General features: G+C 44.6%; 1 protein-coding gene across 1 annotated transcript in view; it reads left to right on the top strand.

Moving 5' to 3' along the window:
• The window catches only part of ostf1 (osteoclast stimulating factor 1), a 103,470-nt gene that overhangs the window by 68,310 nt on the left and 7,288 nt on the right, over positions 1–27,872 (top strand). The window contains exons 7-8 of the mRNA XM_084323895.1: positions 25,154–25,203; positions 26,871–26,949. Coding sequence (XP_084180021.1) covers positions 25,154–25,203; positions 26,871–26,949 — 129 coding nt within the window. The remainder of the gene's footprint in view (positions 1–25,153; positions 25,204–26,870; positions 26,950–27,872) is intronic.

The raw sequence follows: 27,872 nt of genomic DNA on the forward strand, positions 1-27,872 counted from the left end.
TCCAATGTACAATTTTGTTTGTTTGTACAGAGTCTCCCCCCCCTCAATGTACAGTTTTGCTTGTTTATACAGTGTGCCCCCCCCCCCCCCAACCACCTCCAATGTAAATTACCCAGTATGGTTGTCAATATCCCAGTGTACCCAACCCCCCCCACCCAACCTCCTCCAATGTACAGTTTCTACGTCAAATGTATATACTCCCTTTTCTTGACTCCTTCTGTATCACAAACAGTACTGTATTTGCAAATCTGGTATGTCATAAATGTATAGATGTAGCAGTACTGACTATCTGTATGTCATGTATGTCATATATGTCCTGATGAATTGAAAATGGGGGACCCTGATGTAAACAAGACGAAAGTCTTTCTCTGGTCTGCATCCCCTTAACAATTGTGTGTATTGAGCTGTACTGTATTGTACCCATTCTGCAATCTGTTAATAAAGTTTTCAATCAATCAATCAATCATCCCAGTCAAACTCGGGGTCCAACTCCGGGATATCCACCCGCCAGATTGTATCCAATGATACATTTTTATACGTGGATTGAATTAAGAGCGTATAAAAGTCTGAGACAAACCCTCTGGAGGTCGTCCTGTCCACTATGAGCCTGAGGAAGCGGTGTGGGTGCAAAGCTTGAGCCCACGGCACGCCATGCGCCCTCAGCGCTGACCTTAGTTGAAGGTAAAGAAAAAAGGACTTGCCGGGAAGATCATAAAATTCTCTTAAGTCCTGAAACGCACGGAGGCCGTTCTTATCATAAATATCCTCCAGAGTATGAACTCCCCTCCTCTGCCATTGAGGAATATTAACCGGCTTGTGCCCAACAAGTAATTGCTGCTTATTAAAAATTGGAGAGTCCAGGGCCCTCATTCATCAACGTGTGCGTAGAACATGTTCTATTTCCACACGTAAGCACAGAATGTAGAATCAGTGTACGCACAGGAAAATCGGGATTCACCACACGTGCGTACGCAGGTTCTACGCACACCTGTCATGATGAATCCCACCTTGGCCCTGCGCCGAGGCTCGTGCACACTTTCACGTATTTGCATACCAAAACCGCCCCGATTAACCATATACGGTAATGGACACCCCCATGAAATGTGGAAGAATGGACTAAACCGAGGGTGTTGTACACTGTCGGATATTATACCTATTAACTTCCTAAAAGACCATTGCTGCCTGGACACCGCAAACACTAATAAAGACCATTAACCACTGTTTTGCCGTTGCCCGTTAGTGTCATTAATGCATGCTGGAATAAGAATGCCTTTCTTAATCTATTTTTAATATTAATAATTATTATAATACAATAAAAGACAGCTCCGTCTTTTAATACACATATATTGTACAGTAACGTCAAATAAATACTACAGTCCCCGCTGAAATAAAGGTTCTGCACTAGCTGTGATCTACAGCATAAAAGATAGCCACTTTATAATACTATTCTGAGTAGATAATTCATCTGTATCGCAACAGAGTCACGGATCTGGTCGGGGCAGGTATCATTATGTCGGGAAAATCTTTATGAAATAAACAAAAGTGAATTAAGGAATTTAAAACGAAGTTTAGCATATTAAATCGTTTTATAAGCTTATAGCTTTTTCCGTGCTGATTTGAGAGGGTCCAGCTGCAGAGCCGGAGAGCAACTCTCAGGGCCAAGATAGCACTTATACTATTTTGAGAGAGACAGCAGAGAGACAGACAGCAGAGAGACAGACAGACAGACACTGTTCCTGTGTGTGTGTGTGTGTGTGTGTGTGTGTGTGTGTGTGTGTGTGTGTGTGTGTGTGTGTGTGTGTGTGTGTGTGTGTGTGTGTGTGTGTGTGTGTGTGTGTGTGTGTGTGTGTGTGTGTGTGTGTGTGTGTGTGTGTGTGTGTGTGTGTGTGTGTGTGTGTGTGTGTGTGTGTGTGTGTGCGTGACTACTAGTCGAATAGTAGAGACTCAGCCCCCCCCCCCCCCCCCTCTGGACCACCTCCTAGTAGAGACTTCTCTAGGAAGAAGACGAAGATGAGGATTAAGGCGAGACACTGCAGGTGAATAGGCAAATATACCTTTTTTGTTGATTTTGAGATTCTGTTATATTTTGCTTCCTAAACATGTCTTCTATGAAACTAGTGACAATAAAACGTCAATAACACACATTTAGTTGTTCATTTTACTTCATTTTGCCTTATTGCATCCATAAATGTCCACATATTTAATGGGGAAGTGCCTCATTTGCATATATAAACATACATTTCAGAAAACTTGTCTCTACTAGGAGGTGGTCCAGAGGGGGGGGGGGGGGGGGGGTCTCTACTGGGAGGTGGTCCAGAGGGGGGGGGTCTCTACTAGGAGACTAGTGGTCAGTGGTCACACACACACACTGTGGAACAGTGTATCTGTCTGTCTGTCTGTCTCTCTGCTGTCTGTCTCTCCGGCTCTGCAGCTGGACCTTGATCAAATAAGCACGGAAAAGCTTTTAAGCTCGTAGCTCCAATTTGGGTCCCAAATTGCGGTACAAATGAAGGAGGTGTCTCGGGTAGTGGACTCTAGTTAATATTATGTTCTCTCTGCAATTAGACTGCCCCTCATTCATCCCTATCTGATGCTATCTCTGAAAACAGTTCCTGCGAGCGCAGTCAGTGCACCCCATAACGCTATATATATAAACCTGCATTCATTCGGAGAGAAAGACCTATTCCACATGCTATTTAGGGTTTGACAATAATTACACTAATATCGCTATTTCACAATGAACTATAATGAATCACGGGGGTCATACAGAACACGCGCCAGTGTCTTTATTTCCGCCTTGAAACTAATGCAGAACTGAGGAGTGCTTATGCGTAGTAACGATATTCTACCACTGGGCGTCAGCTAAGTGTGGTCCGAGCTGTGCGTACACGTAAGCACGGAGTCAAGTTCAAGTTGAAATTGATGAATCCCACTCTTTGCTTAGAAATGATCGTACGCACAGGGTAAGCACAAATCTGTGCGTAAGTCAGGTTGATGAATGAGGGCCCTGGTGCCATGGGCATTTAACCCCACACGACCTCTGTACATTACGCCACGTTTGGATCACGTGAGTTATGATCGGTCCATACCTCAGCCGGCATTTCGAAATAGAGACAGTGGAGTACACCACATCCTGCAATCTTAGCGGTGAGACCGCCGCCGCTTCTAAGGAGCGCCAAGATACAGCATCTACAGGGTCTAGCCAGCACATCAGAGGTCTCAGTGAGAAGGACCAGAAATAAAGCTTAAAATCAGGGATTGCGAGGCCCCCATCTTGTTTCCTACGTTGAGTAGTAGCTCTTTTGATTCTCGGGCGTTTGTTATTCCAGATACATTTAGATACCATCGATTGTACCTTGCGCCAGTGGTCTATTGGAGGGGGCAGGGGGAGCATTGAGCTAACAAAATGTATCCTAGGCAGAACGTTCATTTTGATTATGGAAGCTCGGGCTTGTAGGGAGTTAGGAAGGGACGACCATCTGTCTAGATCCTGGCGTATTTTATCATAAGTACCCGTGAAGTTGTACTTAGTAGTTTGACTCAGCGTGGGGAATATCTCTATACCTAAGTATTTAAAATGTTCCACTATGAGGATATCAGCTGGTAGTCGCACCGCCTTGGCCAGCTCATTAAGAGGTAGGCAGGCTGATTTGTTCCAGTTAATTTTAAAGCCTGACAATTTACCAAAGTCGTCGATTATTTCCAATAATTTTGTGGCCGACCGGGAAGGGTCATCCATAAAAATCAGTAGGTCATCCGCATAGAGAGCAATTTTGTGTGGTGTATTATTGATCATTATGGGGACGATGTCCTCTGATTGCCTAATAAATTGGGCCAATGGTACGAGGGAAAGTGCGAATAGTCCCGGGCTCAGAGGACAACCCTGTCTAGAAGATCTGGAGACTGGGAAAAGTGTGGAACAGTTTTTGCCTGTCAGTATCATTGCCGACGGCGAGGCATACAGGACTTTAATCATATGAATAAAATTCTTTCCCAGACCCATGACCTCAAGTACCTTCCACAGGTATGACCATTCTAGTCTGTCAAACGCCTTCATGGCATCCAAAGACAGAACAGTGGACGGAGCTGTATTGTCTTTACTGTTATCGACTACATGCAACAGCCTCCTAAGATTATCTGCCGCCAGGCGCCCCGGGATAAAACCAGTTTGATCGCAGTGTACCAATACCGTCATAAATCTCTGCAGGCGGCGGGCCAGCACCTTGGCAAACACTTTTAAATCGGCCCCGAGAAGACTCAAGGGCCTATAGCTACCACAATCATTGGGATCTTTGTCCTTCTTGAGAAGTAAAGAAATCAGCGCCATGTTGACATCTCTTGAGAACTCCCCCTGTTCGATAGCGTAATTGATCATATCGAGCATCAATGGGCCCAGTTGGTCCCAGAAAGCTAAATACACCTCGGGTGGAATACCATCCCAGCCTGGTGCCTTACCCCTCTGCATTTCAGCGATCGTCTCCCTTAGTTCCATAAGGGTGATCGGTTTCCCCAGTTCCTTAGCCTCTTCCTCAGAAATGTGGGGTATCTCAAGCCCGCCAATGAACGATTAAAATGTAGAGGTCGTCGAGATTAACATCTGAGCTATATAACTGAGTAAAACTCTTTAAAAGTGTCGTTGATCTTTTTCGAATCAGTAGTGATTGTACCCTGTCGCGTCTTGATCGAGGGGATATCCGAGAAATGATCATTCGAGCGTATTTTCATTACCAATAGATGGCTAGGCCTGGAGCCGTGAAAATAGTAATTTTGCCTTGTCCTATGTATCAAGAACTCAGACTGTTGTTTAAGTATGGAGTTTATTTCCTTCTTGACTATCTTACGTTGTGTGTTTAGCCGTTCACTATAGTTAGTTTGCAAAGATGCGTATAGATCCGCATATAATGTTTCCAGTCCTTCTAGTTTTTTTGATCGGGATTTACGTAAGTTGGAGGAGAAAAGTGTGACATGACCCCTGATAAATCCTTTCAATGCGTTCCATAGGACCCTGGGGTCATCGACCGTGCCAACATTGATCTGCAAGAATTCCGCTAGTTTACTCCCGAACTCAGAGCAGAAATCATCGTTCTTTAATAAGGTTGAGTTAAAACGCCACCTGGGAGCTCTCGTGGAGAGCCTGCCAAAGGTTGCCACAAGGAAAATCCCCTTGTGGTCCGAGAGAGCCAGGGGAACCAATGAGACGTCGAAACTATCAAACAAATTAGGGGATGCGAATGCATAGTCTATTTGAGAGAAGGTTTTGTGTCTGGCAGACAGGTGAGAGTAATCCTTGAGGGTGGGATTGGATAAGCGCCATAGGTCTGCGAGCCCAGTGTCCTGGGCCCACATCCTGAGGGCCTTAAGGCGCTCCCATAGTCCAGCAGACTGTACACAGAGCAGACTCTGCGGATGTCCGCGCGGCTCTTTGAGCTTTCATAGTCGAGCAGATCTCAGCGGACGTCCGCGGTCTATTTCCTACATTTCTCGCACCAGTTTTACTACATTTCCCACAATTCTGTCTGTTCTACTGTACTGGCAGATCAGAGGGAACATTATCAGCGGGAGAGCGAGAGAGAGAGCGAGAGAGAGCGAGAGAGAGAGAGAGAGAGAGAGCGATTCACGGGCTCATCTCTCTCCTCGCGCCACCAATCGCTCGCGCAGTGTCACATTTAATGCAGTTCGATGTCAACCAAAACGCCGAGCATGTCCGCGCCTCAGAAAATAGGAGCGTCGCACCTGTGGGTCTGCTGTCCGCTGAGATCAAAGCTCAAGAGTCCGCGCGGACGTCCGCGGAGTCTGCTCTGTGTACAGTCTGCTGGACTATGGGAGCGCCTTTAGAGGACCGTTTTTGGTCGCTTGTTTCAGAGGATCCGGACCTATCCATCTCCGCATCCCAGCACGCATTAAAATCGCCACCCACAATGAGAGCGTATCCAGTAAGTTCCAACATATTCTTCGTGATTGTATTATAGAACGCTGAATCAAATGTGTTAGGGGCATACAATGCTATTATTGCCATCTTCCTATGAGAGAACTCAACTTTTGCTATAGTAATCCTTCCCTCCGTGTCCGACCACACATCCAGGACTTTGATATCAAGGTTACGTCTTGTAACTATGACGACTCCTTTCGTCTTATCATCGGCTGAGGATGAGGAGATAACGTGATATTGTCGATTTGCTAGCCTTGACACATCACCCACCAATAAATGCGTCTCACTAAGGAGAGCAATGTCAATATTTCTTCTCTTCAATAACCAAAGGACACTGGCACGCTTGTGTGGGGCGTTAAGACCTCCTGCGTTCCAAATTAAAATATTCAATTTAGCCATGGTCGAGTTTGTCTAAATGCGTAGAGAACATACCAGTGCAGCCAGGCTGAGTACAGAGGCGCTGATTCAGGCGGGCCCAGACGGTCAATCCCAGGAGTTCAGAGGAGGAACAATTACACACATATAAGACAACAGTACATAAAACACATAAAAATACCACCCCAGTTACAACCCCCCCTCCTTCTACTCTAAACCCTAACCCACCCGTCCTATTATAAGCCCTCCTATACCCACTCTCCAATCCCCTCCCTATGCCCCATCCACTAAGGATGGTCATCTTCCTATCATTTCCCACTGGAGTCATGGATCCAATAAGACGCTCCCCACTCCGACCCCCCTCTAGATAAACCCCTGATTAAACCCCCACTAGTCCAATAAACACAAATAATAATAAAAATAAAATTCAATAAAGATATCTGTCGAAAACCACCTGAGCCTTGGCCCTAACATGAGATAACCATAATGGAAAAAATAGCCATTATTATATAATAACTCAACATCACCCCTGCAACCATCTATTTCCGAGTCTGCGCTTCAACGTCGCAATGTTATAGCACAAATGGATAAAGGAAAATTCAAAACAAAATTAAATTAAAGCATACCAGCCGATAGTCTAAGGCAGGATCGGGTCACAGGTAAATTGTGCAAACGGATGTCATTTAAACAACGACAATAATAAGAAAGGGAAAAAAGGGGGTTATGGTCAAAGTGCACACCTGTAACAGCCCCTCTGAACAGGCACAACGGCTGGAATGACATAACCTATGTAAGAATAGAATTAAACACATTCATTAACCCGGGGATGGTAATAAGCAATACCTGACACAACCTGTTATCATATATTGTTTCAATAAAGATATCGGTCGAAAACCACCGTGAGCCTTGGCCCTAACATGAGATAACTATAATGGAAAAAATAGCCATTATTATATAATAACTCAACATCAACCCTGCAACCAACTGCTTCCAAGTCTGCGCATCAACGTCGCAATGTTATAGCACAAATGGATAAAGGAAAATTCAAAACAAAATTAAATTAAAGCATACCAGCCGATAGTCTAAGGCAGGATCGGGTCACAGGTAAATTGTGCAAACAGATGTCATTTAAACAACGACAATAATAAGAAAGGGGAAAAAAGGGGGTTATGGTCAAAGTGCACACCTGTAAGTGCCCCTCTGATCAGGCACAACGGCTGGAATGACATAACCTTTGTAAGAATAGAATTAAACACATTCATTAACCCGGGGATGGTAATAAGCAATACCTGACACAGCCTGTTATCATATATTGTTTATATATATATTCAACCGATCTTCTCCTACCGGAGCCCAAAGCTCAAAACAGCCTGGATATTAAATAAATGCATACAAGAAGTTAGTTAAGACTCAAGGGCCTATAGCTACCACAATCATTGGGATCTTTGTCCTTCTTGAGAAGTAAAGAAATCAGCGCCATGTTGACATCTCTTGAGAACTCCCCCTGTTCGATAGCGTAATTGATCATATCGAGCATCAATGGGCCCAGTTGGTCCCAGAAAGCTAAATACACCTCGGGTGGAATACCATCCCAGCCTGGTGCCTTACCCCTCTGCATTTCAGCGATCGTCTCCCTTAGTTCCATAAGGGTGATCGGTTTCCCCAGTTCCTTAGCCTCTTCCTCAGAAATGTGGGGTATCTCAAGCCCGCCAATGAACGATTAAAATGTAGAGGTCGTCGAGATTAACATCTGAGCTATATAACTGAGTAAAACTCTTTAAAAGTGTCGTTGATCTTTTTCGAATCAGTAGTGATTGTACCCTGTCGCGTCTTGATCGAGGGGATATCCGAGAAATGATCATTCGAGCGTATTTTCATTGCCAATAGATGGCTAGGCCTGGAGCCGTGAAAGTAGTAATTTTGCCTTGTCCTATGTATCAAGAACTCAGACTGTTGTTTAAGTATGGAGTTTATTTCCTTCTTGACTATCTTACGTTGTGTGTTTAGCCGTTCACTATAGTTAGTTTGCAAAGATGCGTATAGATCCGCATATAATGTTTCCAGTCCTTCTAGTTTTTTTGATCGGGATTTACGTAAGTTGGAGGAGAAAAGTGTGACATGACCCCTGATAAATCCTTTCAATGCGTTCCATAGGACCCTGGGGTCATCGACCGTGCCAACATTGATCTGCAAGAATTCCGCTAGTTTACTCCCGAACTCAGAGCAGAAATCATCGTTCTTTAATAAGGTTGAGTTAAAACGCCACCTGGGAGCTCTCGTGGAGAGCCTGCCAAAGGTTGCCACAAGGAAAATCCCCTTGTGGTCCGAGAGAGCCAGGGGAACCAATGAGACGTCGAAACTATCAAACAAATTAGGGGATGCGAATGCATAGTCTATTTGAGAGAAGGTTTTGTGTCTGGCAGACGGGTGAGAGTAATCCTTGAGGGTGGGATTGGATAAGCGCCATAGGTCTGCGAGCCCAGTGTCCTGGGCCCACATCCTGAGGGCCTTAAGGCGCTCCCATAGTCCAGCAGACTGTACACAGAGCAGACTCTGCGGATGTCCGCGCGGCTCTTTGAGCTTTCATAGTCGAGCAGATCTCAGCGGACGTCCGCGGTCTATTTCCTACATTTCTCGCACCAGTTTTACTACATTTCCCACAATTCTGTCTGTTCTACTGTACTGGCAGATCAGAGGGAACATTATCAGCGGGAGAGCGAGAGAGAGAGCGAGAGAGAGAGAGAGAGAGAGAGAGAGAGAGAGAGAGAGCGATTCACGGGCTCATCTCTCTCCTCGCGCCACCAATCGCTCGCGCAGTGTCACATTTAATGCAGTTCGATGTCAACCAAAACGCCGAGCATGTCCGCGCCTCAGAAAATAGGAGCGTCGCACCTGTGGGTCTGCTGTCCGCTGAGATCAAAGCTCAAGAGTCCGCGCGGACGTCCGCGGAGTCTGCTCTGTGTACAGTCTGCTGGACTATGGGAGCGCCTTTAGAGGACCGTTTTTGGTCGCTTGTTTCAGAGGATCCGGACCTATCCATCTCCGCATCCCAGCACGCATTAAAATCGCCACCCACAATGAGAGCGTATCCAGTAAGTTCCAACATATTCTTCGTGATTGTATTATAGAACGCTGAATCAAATGTGTTAGGGGCATACAATGCTATTATTGCCATCTTCCTATGAGAGAACTCAACTTTTGCTATAGTAATCCTTCCCTCCGTGTCCGACCACACATCCAGGACTTTGATATCAAGGTTACGTCTTGTAACTATGACGACTCCTTTCGTCTTATCATCGGCTGAGGATGAGGAGATAACGTGATATTGTCGATTTGCTAGCCTTGACACATCACCCACCAATAAATGCGTCTCACTAAGGAGAGCAATGTCAATATTTCTTCTCTTCAATAACCAAAGGACACTGGCACGCTTGTGTGGGGCGTTAAGACCTCCTGCGTTCCAAATTAAAATATTCAATTTAGCCATGGTCGAGTTTGTCTAAATGCGTAGAGAACATACCAGTGCAGCCAGGCTGAGTACAGAGGCGCTGATTCAGGCGGGCCCAGACGGTCAATCCCAGGAGTTCAGAGGAGGAACAATTACACACATATAAGACAACAGTACATAAAACACATAAAAATACCACCCCAGTTACAACCCCCCCTCCTTCTACTCTAAACCCTAACCCACCCGTCCTATTATAAGCCCTCCTATACCCACTCTCCAATCCCCTCCCTATGCCCCATCCACTAAGGATGGTCATCTTCCTATCATTTCCCACTGGAGTCATGGATCCAATAAGACGCTCCCCACTCCGACCCCCCTCTAGATAAACCCCTGATTAAACCCCCACTAGTCCAATAAACACAAATAATAATAAAAATAAAATTCAATAAAGATATCTGTCGAAAACCACCTGAGCCTTGGCCCTAACATGAGATAACCATAATGGAAAAAATAGCCATTATTATATAATAACTCAACATCACCCCTGCAACCATCTATTTCCGAGTCTGCGCTTCAACGTCGCAATGTTATAGCACAAATGGATAAAGGAAAATTCAAAACAAAATTAAATTAAAGCATACCAGCCGATAGTCTAAGGCAGGATCGGGTCACAGGTAAATTGTGCAAACGGATGTCATTTAAACAACGACAATAATAAGAAAGGGAAAAAAGGGGGTTATGGTCAAAGTGCACACCTGTAACAGCCCCTCTGAACAGGCACAACGGCTGGAATGACATAACCTATGTAAGAATAGAATTAAACACATTCATTAACCCGGGGATGGTAATAAGCAATACCTGACACAACCTGTTATCATATATTGTTTCAATAAAGATATCGGTCGAAAACCACCGTGAGCCTTGGCCCTAACATGAGATAACTATAATGGAAAAAATAGCCATTATTATATAATAACTCAACATCAACCCTGCAACCAACTGCTTCCAAGTCTGCGCATCAACGTCGCAATGTTATAGCACAAATGGATAAAGGAAAATTCAAAACAAAATTAAATTAAAGCATACCAGCCGATAGTCTAAGGCAGGATCGGGTCACAGGTAAATTGTGCAAACAGATGTCATTTAAACAACGACAATAATAAGAAAGGGGAAAAAAGGGGGTTATGGTCAAAGTGCACACCTGTAAGTGCCCCTCTGATCAGGCACAACGGCTGGAATGACATAACCTTTGTAAGAATAGAATTAAACACATTCATTAACCCGGGGATGGTAATAAGCAATACCTGACACAGCCTGTTATCATATATTGTTTATATATATATTCAACCGATCTTCTCCTACCGGAGCCCAAAGCTCAAAACAGCCTGGATATTAAATAAATGCATACAAGAAGTTAGTTAAGGACCCGATCACTGTTGAATTGTGCGAACCGATGACACTTAAACAGCAACAACAACCAAAGTGCGTAAATATTAACGGTCTCGAATGTCTCAGCGCAGACGATAGACGCAGCCCGCTAGCTAGCCCGAGGCTAGCGCGTAAGCTAGTGATGAATCCGGATAGCACGTTAGAGTCTGTTATGTACATTGTTCAGCTAGCTCGTTAGCTTCCAAAGAGGCGATACACAAGTACGACCATGAGGTCAGCATTAGCAAGTTAACAGAAGTCATTGGGAAGCCCCGCTAGTTGGATGGGCAGTGGACAGTTAGCATGTCTAGGCATGACAGCATGAATAGCCGGCCCTATCAATGTATTCAGGCCCACATCGCCAAGTCACTTACCCGTCATAGATATCAAGCTACAGTCTCGGTTATCCCCTCGAGATATTCCTTCGCTTTAGCCAACGACCAAAATGAACGCCGACCATCGACCTTATCCAACACAGATCATTTCACGGGAGCGAATAGCGTGGGCCTCAGGCCTAGTTTCCATAGCTTGGACAGGACCACTTTGTATTCGCCTCTCTGTGCTTGGACCTCCGGCGTAAAGTCTTCGAAAATGGCCACTTTGTGATCGCCAAGCCTTAGATTACCCCTTCTGGCACGAGCCGACCGCATGATGAGTTCTCTCTGCTGTAGCCTGTTCAGCTTGACAATGATGGGCCTCGGTTCCTTGTTCACTCCAGGAGTGGTCCTGCCCGCTCTGTAGGCCGATTCACATACGGGAGGGGAGGGGAGGACGTCATTCCCCAGTATTTCTTGCAGCAATTCCGGCATGGTCTCAGAGAGACGGCCTTCCCCGCTGCCCTCCGGTACTCCAACAATCCTGATGTTAGGCCTGCCACGATAACACATTTTGCTGGGTGATTAATTGCCCCCGAAAATATCGCGATAAGCGATATTATTGCGACCGGTTAGAGAATTTTTTTTTGGAGAAATTTATTTCCCAAAACTTTTATTTTGAAGCCCACCGCTCCGTCTTTTCCGGTGTTTTAGACTTTTATTTTGAAGCCCACCGACCGGACCGGAAGTATTGTTGTGATTATCAGGTACTTTTTGGGTACTTTTTTAGTCCCTGCTCTGTCGTGGTTCCAAGCGAGTAGAAGTGGTACCAGAAAAGTCACGTGAAACACTGCAGACCACTGATTGGTCAGAATAGAAACGCGTCACTCGTTGGAGAGTCTGAACGAAAACAGAAAGCCGCCATCTTTAATGTCTCGCATAGGATTTCATAATCATTATGTTTGCAGCAGCCACAAGTGCAATAAACAAAGGATACAGTCACTGTGTATTCTGCCTCATTTATTGATTAATGAGGGGTAACGTTAGCCCCATGGAGCTCCTGTGCTGTGCTCTGTAGTAAAGCCAGCGGCCCGCCTCCCAACACGGACAGTGACTGACAAGGGGCACTGGTTCCGCCTCATTAAAACAAACGCGCAAATAGCAATTAATCGCCCCCGTCAAAATCATTGCATTCATTTTAATTATCGCAGCAATTAATCGATTTATTGCTTATCGCAGCAGGCCTACCTGATGTTGTAGCGTCTCTCCCGGGACTGTATTTCCACAATTACCGACTGTAGTTTGGCAACTTCGGCCTGCCTAGCCAGCAGGGAGAGCTCCAGATCCGCCATCTTCTCGCCCTGTAGTGAGGCCTCTGTCGTTAGCGCAGCTAGTTCGATAGCATTAGCCGAGGAGACAGCGTGCAGCGACTCCATCTTGTCTATCAACGGGACGACCGCCAACCTTATTTCCTCTGATCTCTCGATGAAGGTTATCACAAAAATCCGCCAGCACTTTTCTTTGTGTTTCAGCGAAGCGTGTCTCAGATTCTGCATGGAACTTGGTCATGACCGAGAGCACAGCTTCGCTTATCTCCCCGACACCGGGCGATGGTGCGGCCAGGCCCGGTGGTAGTTTGCTGGCTGGAGCGCTCATGGATCTGGTTTCCACCACCGACATCGCAGAAAGTCGAAAAAAGTTGACGACAGTAGTTGCAACTCGACGACTTAACAAGCAGACAAAAAACAAATAAAAATAAAATAAAGACTAATGGGGGAAAACGTATATTCCGCACGGTAGAAGGGAGCTCACGTGAAACACGTCTACTCCATGATCGCCTAGCTCCGCCCTCCGCTTTTATCGTTATATATGCCTATGTTTGTGTACAGCACTTTGAGCTACATGACATGTATGAAAGGTGCTTTATAAATACTTACTTACTTACATGGAAGAGTACCGTAATGCACAAACGGATCAATGAACGAGGTCCTACTGCTAATTAACTAATTACGACGTACTGTATGTACTTACTGATTCGATGCTTTCTTTCGGTCTCAAAGACTTACAGGCTAGGTAGAGCTGCCGCGGTATTGATGTTTTCCTTTCCAAATTTGAATGCATTTTATTTATTTTTTTCTATTCTTTATAGCATATAATTGTTATATAATTATACTTGTAGTTGTATTATTTGCGAGACATCGCCACCACGCAACAAGTCAAAATGCTTGCTATCTGCAAACAGCTCCATCCTCCACTGTCTGTGTGTCAAATCACATTCAGCATTGCCATCTTCCCAGTGTTGTTATGAAGCATGATAGCTAATTAGCCAATGTTCAGCTGCAAAAACGAATAATGTCAATTATGTTATAAGACATTGATATCAAGAGCTATCTGTAGCTACTGCTAGCCGGCTAGATGGCGTTAGACAATGCATCATGTATTAAAATAAAGTGAACTATTTAGTTTACTGGATAATTTCATTGTGATCTAACGTGAGCTACCTATGCTAACGGAGGTCTCATGCTGCCGCAGCCCGCATCCCTATCATTCTTAAACTGAAATGCGAATTTGTTGATATCAGGAGCGATCAGTAGCTAGCCAGTTAGACAACGCCTCATCATGTATTAAACAAAAAAAATGTCACTGTGTAGTTTTGTTTAAACAGTAACGTTAGCTCGGTAGCTCACAAGCGATAGCTAGTTAGCCAACGCTAGCCAGCACTTGCGAAATGAATACCAAACTGATTATAATGCGGTAATCGCGGCAGCTCTAAGGCTAGGTCCCTTCTTCTTTAGCAATAGCCAGGAAATCACGGAAGCATAAAGTCCCTCGTCTTTGCAAAAATCCAAAAACTAACTTGGTCCATTGCTGGCGAAGCACGACATCCTCAGGAAAAGTGTGCAAAGACGTATTAGGAGCTTTACAGCCAGGAACAGCACATGTCCTGCGTGTTTTGCTCATCGTGGACGTCAGGCAAGTTACTGCACTTCTTTCCTGCGGTTTGCCTGCTGTATGTTGAGGGCTGCCCAGGTAGATTGTGGGCGGGCATTGGCTCCAACCACAGAGCCAATCGGATCACTATCCGCTTCTCCAGCGCCACGTGACGTCACCATGCGCGACAAATCAGAACGACCTGATTAAAATGGACCAGGAAATGAATGACGGCAATCCGCCAATATGGTATTTAGAGACACAAACCCATTGATACTAACTCCTATTACTATAATACAATGCTGGACACTGAAAAAAGACATTTATAATGCATGTCACCTTTAAAGCATAAATGTCTAAGAAAATGTATCTTAAAATAAAGAATAGTTCACTGTCCACTGTTTCCGGATTTCTGTCACCTCATTAACTCATTGGACACCAGAAGTCGCTGTGGGCATATGGCCGTTGTGTGCCAGCTAGGAATGCCCCCCAGACCCCGGTTTTAAACGGGAACCGGTACTAAATTAGAAAAAAACGTATTGACTGCTACTGCTATCGATACTCTAGAAATTATTATTACTATACATTTTTTTTCGAGGAATTTAAACGTTGCGAACTATCTCTCCTCTCTCTGTCTCTGCATGAGAAGCAGGCCATTATTACTCACACTCAACTTTTTTTGCCATTGCTATGTCTACTATACATTGGTTTCTTGTTCGAATGCATTTATTTCTATAGACCAGTGGTGCCCAACCAGTCGGCCGTGATCGACCGGTAGATCAATGACATGCAATATAATTGATGCAAGCAATGTTAGCTGCTAACTAGTAATAAATAGGCTAAGCTAACTAGCGTTAGCTTAGCTTAGCGTTAACCATGGAAAACGCTCAAAGCGGACTCCACGACACCAGTTCCATTCGTGAGAAAAGGGGGTGGTTTATATTGACAAGGCTTGACAACAGAGGTTCAAATATAACTTCATATTTATTGGTTATTTGTTTCTTTATATCGGGCATCCAGTTTCCATCACCGTGTGTTAAACTCTTCCTGTGCGTGACATCATCGCCTACGGCAAGCTTACACGCTCAAAGCGCAAACCGTAAACAGAACCCGGAGCGCACCAAGACACACAGCCTCTACTAATAACATGGAGTATTGAACCGTTTTTAACAGCTGGGTATTGGGTGGGACATTCTGATTTAAGAACTTTCTAAATAAAATAGAAAGTCCCAAAATAGTTAATTTATCTGACTGCTTGTATTAATTGATAAAAAAAGTAGCCATGTGCAGTAATATAGTTTTTTGCTAAATAAAAAAGAACCGATAAGAGTATCGATAAAGTACCGAACCGTTAAGCAGTATCGATAAAATCCTAACGATACCCATCCCTAGTGCCAGCGCTTTGTTCAATGGGGATAAATGCCAGTGTTTGCAGTGCTAAAACTATATTAAATATTATAGCTATGGATCTAATAACATAGTCGATTGTCAGTGAGTTTCTTCCGGTCAACATGCAAAAGACAGATAATTTTTTCATCCATACATTTCCGTGTTATACTGTGGTGAATATGAGTATAGTTTTAGAGTGATTCTGTGTAGTGGACTTGCAGTGGGCAAGGCGCTCGCCACTAACGCAGGATATGCTGGGTTCGAGCCCAGCTCTCTGCGTTGCTTCCGGCTTGGCTGGTCGTTTATACTAATACAATTGGCAGTATTAGGGGGTGGGAAAGCCGGTGGGTGGGGATCGGACGTTGTGGACAGCGACTCCTACAGGTCGGTTGGTGCGCCTGTACAGCAGAATCGGGAAGTATCGGGGGCAACGTGAGCCTCTCACGCGTTACTCCTCCACTGAAAGATTGCGCTGTGCAGGTGAAAAGATGCGACGGCTGCATCCTCGTGTACCGGAGGGAACACGTGATGCAAGGCTTCGTCCACATTGCAGCTGACCAGTGGGAGGCATGGTCTAACAACGTTCGAGACAGGGGAGGGAAGAGTTGGATAATACGAAATTGGGATGGGAGAAAAATTGAAAAATGGGGAGAAAAAGTAGATAAACATTTTTTTTATTATTCTGTGTAATCCCAGGAAACGACGCCAAACAGCATTTTACTGCATTTCATTATAAATCGTGCCATTTCTCGCCTTGATCAATAATCAATCTGAAATCAACGCTAGATTATCGGTATTATGTCATGAAAGGGTGGGGGGGGGCTTCCGGTATGAGAGCGGAAGAGTAGCACGCATGCGGTGAGGCTCCTGGTCAAAAGAGCGAAAAACGGAGAAATAAGGACCCGAAAAGTGACGAAAAGGGATTAAAAATGAAGATGCAAACGAGAAGGAAGGAGGAGAAAACAAATATGAAGGAAAGAGAAATGGAGAACTCACAGGAAGAGGAGAGTTCGATGGAGCAGAACCCCCGAGGCGAGACCGAGAAGGAGCAGGCGGAGGAAGGGGGAGTCTCGGCTGAGACAGACAAGGAAATGCCAGGATGGGCCGTGCTCATGCAGGCCGGGATATTGGCGACCATAAAATTGAACTCGGACACGATGCAGGCGAACATGAAACTGAACTCGGACACGATAAAAAATGATATTGGGAAGTTACGGGAGGAATTGAGGAAGGAACAGGAGGACTTCAGAGGTGAAATGAATACAGAAATCAAAAGGGTGGATGAGAAGATTGCGGAACAGGACAGAAACGTAACAGAGGTACAGACTAGAACGGCGCAGATGGAGGAATGGAGCACAGAGATACACGAGGTGTTAACGTGTGCGATTCAAAAGCAAGAACAGATGGAGACAAAGATATCGGACATGGAGGGGAGGTCACGGAGAAATAACATCAGAATATGGGGATTGAAAGAAGGAGTCGAAGGGGAATCGGTGATCCAATATGTGGAAGAGCTTATCAAGGAACAACTGAAGGAGACGGGACTGGAAAAAATGGAGATGCGGAGGGCCCACAGGGCGTTGGCTCCGAGACCGAAACCGGACAGACCTCCGAGAGCGGTGATTATTAACTTTCTGAGATTTGAGATTAAGGAATTGATACTCAGAACAGCGTGGACCAAGAAAATAGAAATCGAGGGGAAAAGACTGTCGTTTGATCAAGATTACTCGACAGCGGTGGCAATAACACGCAGGTCCTACGCGGGACTGAAGAGAATTCTGAAAGAAAACGGAATGAAATTCCAGTCACCCATGACCTCGCTAAGGATTCACTGGAAGGAAGGGACGGTGACATACGCGACGGCGCGGGAGGCGGCGGAGGAGATGAGGCGACGGGGGATGCAGATGGCGGAGGACGGAGAGGGAAGGAGACAGGAGGGCCAGACGCGGAGCCTGCAGCAGAGATTGGAGGGGGCACGCAGATGGACCAGAGTGGGAGATCGAGGCCCGGGAGAGGAGGGAGGAGAGAGGAGAAGGCCGAGGTGAGACGTGACAGACCGAAGGCGGAGACGGACGAGGAGGCCAGAGACGGAGAAGGAGGGGAGAGGAGGTGGGAGGAGACGAACGGATGAGTACACGCACAAGAGATTGAAAAACTATCCAAATAGAGACAAAATATAGAAACTGAAATAACATATACATAAACACACATTCCCAGGTAGAGGCAGGATATAGGAACGAACATAACGTATACATGGACACATAATACACAGGCCGACGGAGGAAATAAATGGAAATATAATTAGGTATGATAGACGGAACACAGAACATATTGAAACAAATACATAGACACACGCTGAGAGTAACACAGTTGGAAGGGATTAAGGAGATAAATGGACATCACATAGAAAATAGAGAGGAGGAAAATAAAATAAAAAGGGGTACACAGAAGACACCACACACGGGTTTGGGAGGAAAGAGGGACATTGGAACATATGAGCCGCATTGAGGGGGACCTAGGAAATGGGGGTCTTGGAGAATGGAGGACAGAGCGCTTTTGACCAGGAGCACGACAGCAATAAAAACAGTAAGAAAGCTGGACAAATATGACGAGCGGTTGGGGGCAAAGGTTTCAAACCCCCAAGCCGTCAGGAGGAGGCCTCTCACTAGGAGAGCAATTACTCCTCACCCACCAGGGGGGGACACAGGGACCCCCCCGAACGCCTTGGGAGCACTTTATGTAAAGTTTATGTTTTTTATTTATGTTAATCATTATATGTATTCGGTGAAGAGAGCGGAGGCTACAACCGGAGGGGGGAATGAATGTGACATGGGGGGGACTGACAGACGAAAGAAGAAGAAAGATGACAATGGTTAAAGGTATAAAAATGATGTCGTTAAACGTTAATGGAATGAATAATGCGATAAAGAGGGGCAAAGTGATGTTGAAATGTAAAAAAAAGTGAGATGGAAGTGATTTTTCTGCAGGAGACACATTTGGTAGCACAGGATCATGAGAAACTGAAGAGATTTGGATATGAAAATGCATACTATAGTTCCTTTAAACGGAACCTGAGGAGAGGAGTAATCACGTTAATCAAAAACACAGTCAAATTTGAATTGATCAAGGAAGTAAGAGACAAGGAGGGAAGGTTTGTTCTGGTGAAGGGGAAAATGGAGGGCCAAATGGTTACGTTAGTGAATGTTTATGCACCCCCAGAGAGTGAGAGGGATTTATATGAGACCATTTTTGATATGATAGTGATGGAACTAGAAGGGATATTGATATGCGCGGGAGATTTTAATGTAGTACTGAATCACGACCTAGACACCACGAGTACTAGAAAAGGACGGGCACCAATCAGTAGATATATGAATATTCAGATGACGGAAATGGAAATTACAGATGTTTGGAGGGGGATGCACGCCATGGACAGGGAATACACACATTACTCACACCTGCACGTGACATATGCAAGAATAGACTACTTTTTGATGACGACGGGGGACAGCTACAGGGTACGGGAGAGCAGAATAGGAGTAGCGGACATATCGGATCACAGTGCCATATATCTGACAGTAGATCTAGAAGGGAGACGGAGGAACACGATCTGGAGACTAAATGTAGGAATATTAAATAACAAGGGGGTGGTGAGTCAGATCAAGGAGGAGATATAAGGAAGAAAATGACAACGGGGCGGTAGATCCGAACATTCTATGGGACACACTGAAGGTGGTGATAAGGGGGAAATTGATGGAGAAGACAGCAATGCTGAAGAAGGCCAGAACGGAGACATATCACAATCTGATAGGGAAGCTGAAGAAGCTAGAGGGGAGACATCGGATATCAAAAGAACAGGAAACGCTCGGAGAAATCAAAGAAGTAAAGGCCAGGATAAATAGGGAATTATTGACGGAAATAAAAAAGAAAGCGAGGTTCATGAAACAAACATACTATGAAGGGGGACCAAAAGCGACCAGACTGTTGGCTAGGAGAATTAGGACGCAACAGAAGTTGAACACGATACACACAATAAGGGATACAAAGACTAATGAAATATTGAGAGACCCAGCTGAAATAGAGAGGACATTTAGAGAATACTATGAGAAACTATACACACAGCCAAAAGCAGCGGGAGAAGAGGAAATAGAAGCATATCTGGAGAAGCTAGAGTTACCATCGATAGGGAAAGAACAGAATGAAGAATTAAATAAAATAATTACGGAACGAGAACTGGAAGAGGCAATTAGTAGAGCTAAAAACAACAAGTCTCCGGGGAGCGACGGATTCCCATCGGAATTCTACAAGACATTTAGAACTGAATTAGCACCTATGTTAGGGGCGGCGTTCAGACACACGATGGAAGAGGGAAAAATGCCCCCCTCGTGGAAGGAAGCCATAATCACCACGATACCGAAGGATTGGGAAGGATAGGGAATTATGTAGTAGTTTCAGACCTGTGTCCATACTCAACGTGGATTACAAGATGTATACATCGATAATATCAAAGAGATTTGAGACGTTTATGCCAGACATTATAGATGAAGATCAAACTGGATTTATTAAAGGGAGACAGACACAGGACAACGTGAGAAAGACATTACACATAGTAGAGGAGATACAAAAACAAGGTGGTAGCGCGGTACTGATTAGCCTAGATGCAGAAAAAGCATTCGACAGTGTGAGCTGGACATTTTTATATAAAACATTGATGAGGTTCGGACTGAACGGGAGGGCGATGAAGATGATCAAGGCGCTATATGTCGTCTCACACCGACGCTCTTCGCCGTTTTCATAGAACCACTGGCACAACTGATCAGACAGACCGAGGACATTAAAGGAGTAAGGATAAAGGGAACGGAATATAAACTAGGCCTATTTGCGGACGACGTGATAGTATACATGAGGCAACCAGACAAGAGCTTCCCGGCACTGATGGATCTACTGAAGGAATATGGCCACTACTCAGGATACAAACTAAACGTGACAAAGACACAGACCTTAGCATGGAACTATACCCCAACGACGGAAATTATGGAACAGTACGGGATAAGATGGGACATGGACAAGATTAAATACTTAGGGGTGAACATCACGAGAGGGGTGGAGAAACTGTTTGAGGCGAACTATACACAGATAAATCAGAACATCAAGAGAGACTTAGAGAGATGGACAGTAATGCCCTTGGACTTCAATTCAAGAATAGAGGTCATTAAAATGAACATACTATCAAGGTTACTGTACCTATTCCAGTCACTACCGATACAAATACCACAGAATCAATTCAGGGAGTGGGACAGACTGATATCGAGGTTCATATGGGCGGGAGAAGACCACGGGTCAGATATAAAACACTACAACTACCAAAGGAAGAGGGAGGGATGGCAGTACCCAGCCTACAAGATTATTACTATGCAGCACAACTGAGAGCAGTGACGTGCTGGTGTAACGACAGATATGAGGCAAGATGGAAAGACATTGAAAAAGAAGGGGAGGGATACAAGGTACAAGCTCTGGTGGGAGATAGGGAACTATTTAAAGAAAAAGAGGGACTATTAGATCCAATCACCAAATGCACCTTGACTATATGGAACAGAGTAGTAAAGACACACAAATTGGAGAAGCAGTCAGGGGTTCTGAGATGGGTAGCACATGACAAGAGATTCAAACCAGGGAGGTTAGACCATGGATTCAGAAGGTGGGAGAGGGGGGGGGGGGGGGGCAACAGCGATATGCAAAATGATAGAGAAGGGGGAAATGCAGACACTACAAAAATTAAAGGAGAAATTTGGACTAGAAAACAGGGACCACTTCAGATATCTACAGATTAGAGATTACTATAATAAAGAAATAAGAGGGGACAAGGACGAAGAACGGAATGGAATAATTAGGATGATAGTAAGGGCATACGAAGGAGGGAAAGGAAGGGTAATATCGGCACTGTACCGGGCTATAATGACCAGCAAGGGACACACGACCGATTACATAAGGGAGAAATGGGAGAGAGAACTAGAGATAGAAATAACAGGGAAGGAATGGGGGAACATATGCGAGGTGCAACATTCAACAACAGGATCGAGGATATGGAAAGAGTTTGGATGGAAAAACATAATCCGATTCTTTATAACCCCAGAGCTGAAGGGAAAATATACACCAACACAAAGAGCATGCTGGAGGATGTGTGGGAAGGAGGGGGCAAATCACACGCACATATTCTGGGGATGTCAGAAGCTGAAGGGGTATTGGGAGGAGATAGGGGAGGCAATGATCAGAATATTAGGATACGGATTACCACAAACAGGACTGGTGCTTTACTTAGGGGACCTGACACACGAGGGAATACAGGGGGGGGACAAGTATTTAATAAAGATAATGTTGATATCGGCCAGAAAAGCAATAACGAGACTGTGGTACAAGGAAGACCCACCGACAATAGCACAATGGGTAGGAATAGTGGAAGAGATACAGGATATGGAGAGGATAACACACATGCTGAGGTTACAGGAAGAGAAATTTGGAGAAAGATGGGGTAAGTGGGAGGATTACAAGGGGAACGAAAACGACATCACAGAGGAAGAACCAAATACACCACAAGAGGGCGAAGGGTAAAGGAAGAAAGAGGTTCAAAGAGGGTCTCTGAACCCATGTCACACACTTAATGTTTTTCTAATTTCATTTTGGTTTAAGGTATGACAACTGTTTTATGTTTTTTATTTGCTTAAGTCAGTATTTTTTATTTTTCGTCTTTTGGATATTAAAATTTTTTATTTATTATTTATGTCTGATTAATAGTGTTGTTGATGTTATTGTATATGTCGTGTTGTTTGTCTATAAATGTTTAATAAAAAAATTTAAGTTTAAAAAAAAAAGGGGGGGGGGGTCGTTTTTCTATGCTTCGATCGCCACCAACGGAATACGCTACACAGTACATTACAGACACACGCTCCGATAGCGGGGAAAGATTTATCGGATCAACGCAAGATTGATAACGTATAGTCCTTACCTTGTCTATGATGTACTGCAAGAAGAATAATCCAATTATCTGATCGCCATTCCAAATACTGATCGCGATCGTGTTTCCAACGTAATCCAGCATTGAACATGACCCTCAGTCAGTAATCAATTTTATTTTTATTTTCTTTTTTTTTTCTCCTTTTTTTCGATTTTTCTCCCATCCCACTGTTAGTCGTTATGCCAATTCCCAACCCCCTTCCTGGTTGTTGCGCACCCGGCAGCCAGCCTGGCAGCGCGGATTCTCACTGGGAGAGTGTAACGTGTGGAAGGTCGCACTACCTCTCTCCAGATCCTACCCTCGCTGTGCAGGCGCCCCGACCGAACTGTAGGGGTCGCTGTCCACAACGCCCAGGACCCACCCACGGCTTCCCTCCCCCTAACTCAGCCAAACGAGTTAGTATAGCGATCAGCCCAAGCCAAGGCAATGCTGACTCTCCGGGAGTCGAGACCGCAGCCTCTTGCATTGGTGACGAGCACAATCTCCGCTACGCCACCTGACCGCCCGTCAGTAATCAGTTATAAGTGCTTGTCTTGCCGGAGTAGTTAGATCCCGCCCGCATGCCGCAGCTCGGCCCAGACAACAAGCCACATCGTTTCAAACTGAGTGCAATAGCGGCCGCAAGGCGTTAGGTGGCTGTATTGGACTTTTGCGATCTCAGACCCATTCCCAATGATAACATCAGGCTGGATGGATGGATTATGAATGGAAATATCGAATAAAAGAAATAACGATGAAAACCTGACTTTTCTCGGGTTTGGCGCCCAGCGCATGGCGAGTTAACCCGGGATATCTCGGGTCTGGCCCTGAATGTGTTAATCCAACACTGGTATTTGTTGCTTGTTTACATTTTATCATTCCAAAAACAGAGACACATTTATTTAACAGTCATTTAAAACTTTCGAACTGAGTTAAACTTGTGTGTAAAACTAATTGGTATTCCTGTTTTTTATTTAATTTTTTTTCACTTTTTCTCCTATTTTTCTGTATTTTCCTCCCATCCCAATTTAGTCGTTATGCCAATTCCCCCCTCCCCTTCCTGGTCGTTGCGCGCATGTGCCCCCCACTGGTCGGTCTAGGGAGCCCTGACGTCTATCACATGCTTCCTCCGATACATAGGAGACAGCCAGCAGCCTCTTTTCACCTGACAGCGAGGTGAAGTGTAACGCGTGGCAGGTCACACTACCTTCACCATTTCCCTCCCTTGCTGTGCAGGCGCCCTGACCGACCTGTAGGAGTCGCTGTTTACAATGACCAGATTACCACCCACCGGCTTCCCTCCCGCTGACTCTGCCAATTGTGTCAGTATGACGACCGGCCAAGCCGGAGGCACCACTGACCAGAGATACCAGTGTCTCTGCGGTGGTAGACAGACGCTTAGTCCGCTGTGCTACCCGGCCGCCCCCTTGGTATTCCTGTTTCTAACGTGTCGGTCATGTAGTCGGGGTCGCACAAGGTGCTTAAAGTGCTTGATTTTTGTCCAAAAAAAAAGGTCAATGCCTGGAATTCCTTGAAAACAGCCAACCTTTTAACAAGGTCCTTAAAAAATCCTTGAAATTCAAATCAACCATTCGAATTGTACGTTTTGTTCATCCATGATAAAATAGTTATCGAGAAATATAATTTATATATAATCTGAAGTGTAACAAATTGTCAGAAATTGGTTTTAAGCCATAAATATTTGATGCGATTTTCTTTTCGATATAAAACTGCATTTAAAAGTGAATTTTATCCTTTTAAATGCCCTTTTTTTTATCTACTTTTTCTCCCATTTTCTATTTTTCTCCCATCCCAATTTCGTATCGTCCAATTCTACCATCCCCTGTCTCGAACGCTGTTTGGCCATGCCTCCCACAAGCCGGCTGTAATGTGGACAAAGCCATACATCACGTGTCCCCTCCGGTACTCGAGGTAGCAGCCGTCGCATCTTTTCACCTGCGCAGCGCTATCTTTCAGCGTCGGGGGTCTGCGCCCGTCGCTTCCTGATTCTACTGCGCAGGCGCACCAACCGACCTGTAGGAGTCTCTGTCCACAACGTCCGATCCCCACCCATCAGCTTCCCACCCCCTAATACTGCCAAATGTATTAGTATGAACGACCAGCAAAGCTGAATGCAATGCGTGCGGAGAGCTGGGCTCGAACCCAGCGTCTCCTGCATTGGTGGTGAGCGCCTTGCCCACTGCACCACCTAGCCGCCCTTTAAATGCCCTTTTTAAAATGGAAAATAGTGCTTAGAAAAGTACTTGAAAGTCCTTGAATTTCATTTTGCGATGTCTCTGTGGGAAACCCTGTGTAGTGAATTAATGGAAGGTGCGTTTGTTTTCTAGATGTGGTGGAGCTGCTACTGGGCCAGTCCAACGTGGAGCTTAACCAGCAGGTAGGAACCAGTCCAACGTGGAACCGTCTGTAGTGTGATAGTAAAGGGTTAACCTTCTGTGTATTGTCGCAGTGAAAGGGTTAACCGTTTGGTAGTGCGGCAGTGAAAAGTGTTAACCAGAAGGTAGGAACAAAAGCCCCAATCTGTGATTCTGTTCAACCATATCCATGTGGGGTGTATTCACACACATTCTTTAAAGGTTTGATTTAAAACAAAATTATATTTACACTCGGTCTAGTGTTGGTCCTTGTATCTAGAGCTCAGTCAACTAGAGAATGACAGCATGTTGTCTAGTGTTAGTCCTTGTATCTAGAGCTCAGTCAACTAGAGAATGACAGCATGTTGTCTAGTGTTAGTCCTTGTATCTAGAGCTCAGTCAACTAGAGAATGACAGCATGTTGTCTAGTGTTAGTCCTTGTATCTAGAGCTCAGTCAGTCAACTGGAGAATGACAGCATGTTGTCTAGTGTTAGTCCTTGTATCTAGAGCTCAGTCAACTAGAGAATGACAGCATGTTGTCTAGTGTTAGTCCTTGTATCTAGAGCTCAGTCAACTAGAGAATGACAGCATGTTGTCTAGTGTTAGTCCTTGTATCTAGAGCTCAGTCAGTCAACTGGAGAATGACAGCATGTTGTCTAGTGTTAGTCCTTGTATCCAGAGCTCAGTCAGTCAACTAGAGAATGACAGCATGTTGTCTAGTGTTAGTCCTTGTATCTAGAGCTCAGTCAACTAGAGAATGACAGCATGTTGTCTAGTGTTAGTCCTTGTATCTAGAGCTCAGTCAACTAGAGAATGACAGCATGTTGTCTAGTGTTAGTCCTTGTATCTAGAGCTCAGTCAGTCAACTAGAGAATGACAGCATGTTGTCTAGTGTTAGTCCTTGTATCTAGAGCTCAGTCAACTAGAGAATGACAGCATGTTGTCTAGTGTTAGTCCTTGTATCTAGAGCTCAGTCAGTCAACTAGAGAATGACAGCATGTTGTCTAGTGTTAGTCCTTGTATCTAGAGCTCAGTCAACTAGAGAATGACAGCATGTTGTCTAGTGTTAGTCCTTGTATCTAGAGCTCTGTCAGTCAACTAGAGAATGACAGCATGTTGTCTAGTGTTGGTCCTTGTATCTAGAGCTCAGTCAACTAGAGAATGACAGCATGTTGTCTAGTGTTATTCCTTGTATCTAGAGCTCAGTCAACTAGAGAATGAGCATGTTGTCTAGTGTTAGTCCTTGTATCTAGAGCTCAGTCAGTTAACTAGAGAATGACAGCATGTTGTCTAGTGTTAGTCCTTGTATCTAGAGCTCAGTCAACTAGAGAATGACAGCATGTTGTCTAGTGTTAGTCCTTGTATCTAGAGCTCAATCAGTTAACTAGAGAATGACAGCATGTTGTCTAGTGTTAGTCCTTGTATCTAGAGCTCAGTCAACTAGAGAATGACAGCATGTTGTCTAGTGTTAGTCCTTGTATCTAGAGCTCAGTTAACTAGAGAATGACAGCATGTTGTCTAGTGTTAGTCCTTGTATCTAGAGCTCAGTCAGTCAACTAGAGAATGACAGCATGTTGTCTAGTGTTAGTCCTTGTATCTAGAGCTCAGTCAACTAGAGAATGACAGCATGTTGTCTAGTGTTATGCTACTGTACATAATAATAATGATATTTGACTGACTGTGTTTCAGAATAAACTGGGGGACACTGTTCTGCACGCAGCCGCCTGGAAAGGCTACTCTGACATCGTGGAGATGTTGCTTAACAAGGGTGAGTGAGTGAGTGAGTGAGTGAGTGAGTGAGTGAGTGAGTGAGTGAGTGAGTGAGTGAGTGAGTGAGTGTGTTTGACCATCACAACATCAGATTGACCATCAGATTGACCATCACAACATCAGATTGACCATCACATCAGATTGACCATCACATCAGATTGACCATCATATCATCAGATTATCACATCATCACATTGACCCATCCATCACAACAACAGATTGACCATCACAACAGATTGACCATCACAACATCAGATTGACCATCACAACATCAGATTGACCATCACAACATCAGATTGACCATCACATCAGATTGACCATCACAACATCATATTGACCATCACAACATCAGATTGACCATCACAACAGATTGACCATCACAACATCAGATTGACCATCACAACAGATTGACCATCACAACATCAGTTTGACCATCACAACATCAGTTTGACCATCACAACATCAGATTGACCATCACAACATCATATTGACCATCACAACATCATATTGACCATCACAACATCAGATTGACCATCACAACATCAGATTGACCATCACAACATCAGATTGACCATCACAACATCAGATTGACCATCACAACATCAGATTGACCATCACAACATCAGATTGACCATCACAACATCATATTGACCATCACAACATCAGATTGACCATCACAACAGATTGACCATCACAACATCAGATTGACCATCACAACAGATTGACCATCACAACATCAGTTTGACCATCACAACATCAGATTGACCATCACAACAGATTGACCCGCCACAAATAGATTTCCAGTTGTCCATCTGCAAGATTCCACTCATTTGCAGAAAAATAAGAATGCAGCAAACACAATTTTTAAGATTTGTCAGTTAAATGAACTATTCAACTTAGTCGACAAAATCCTATCTCTAT

The sequence above is a fragment of the Notolepis coatsorum genome (genome assembly GCF_963971535.1).
Source record: "Notolepis coatsorum genome assembly, chromosome: 10".
Classification (NCBI taxonomy): Eukaryota; Metazoa; Chordata; class Actinopteri; order Aulopiformes; family Paralepididae; genus Notolepis; species Notolepis coatsorum.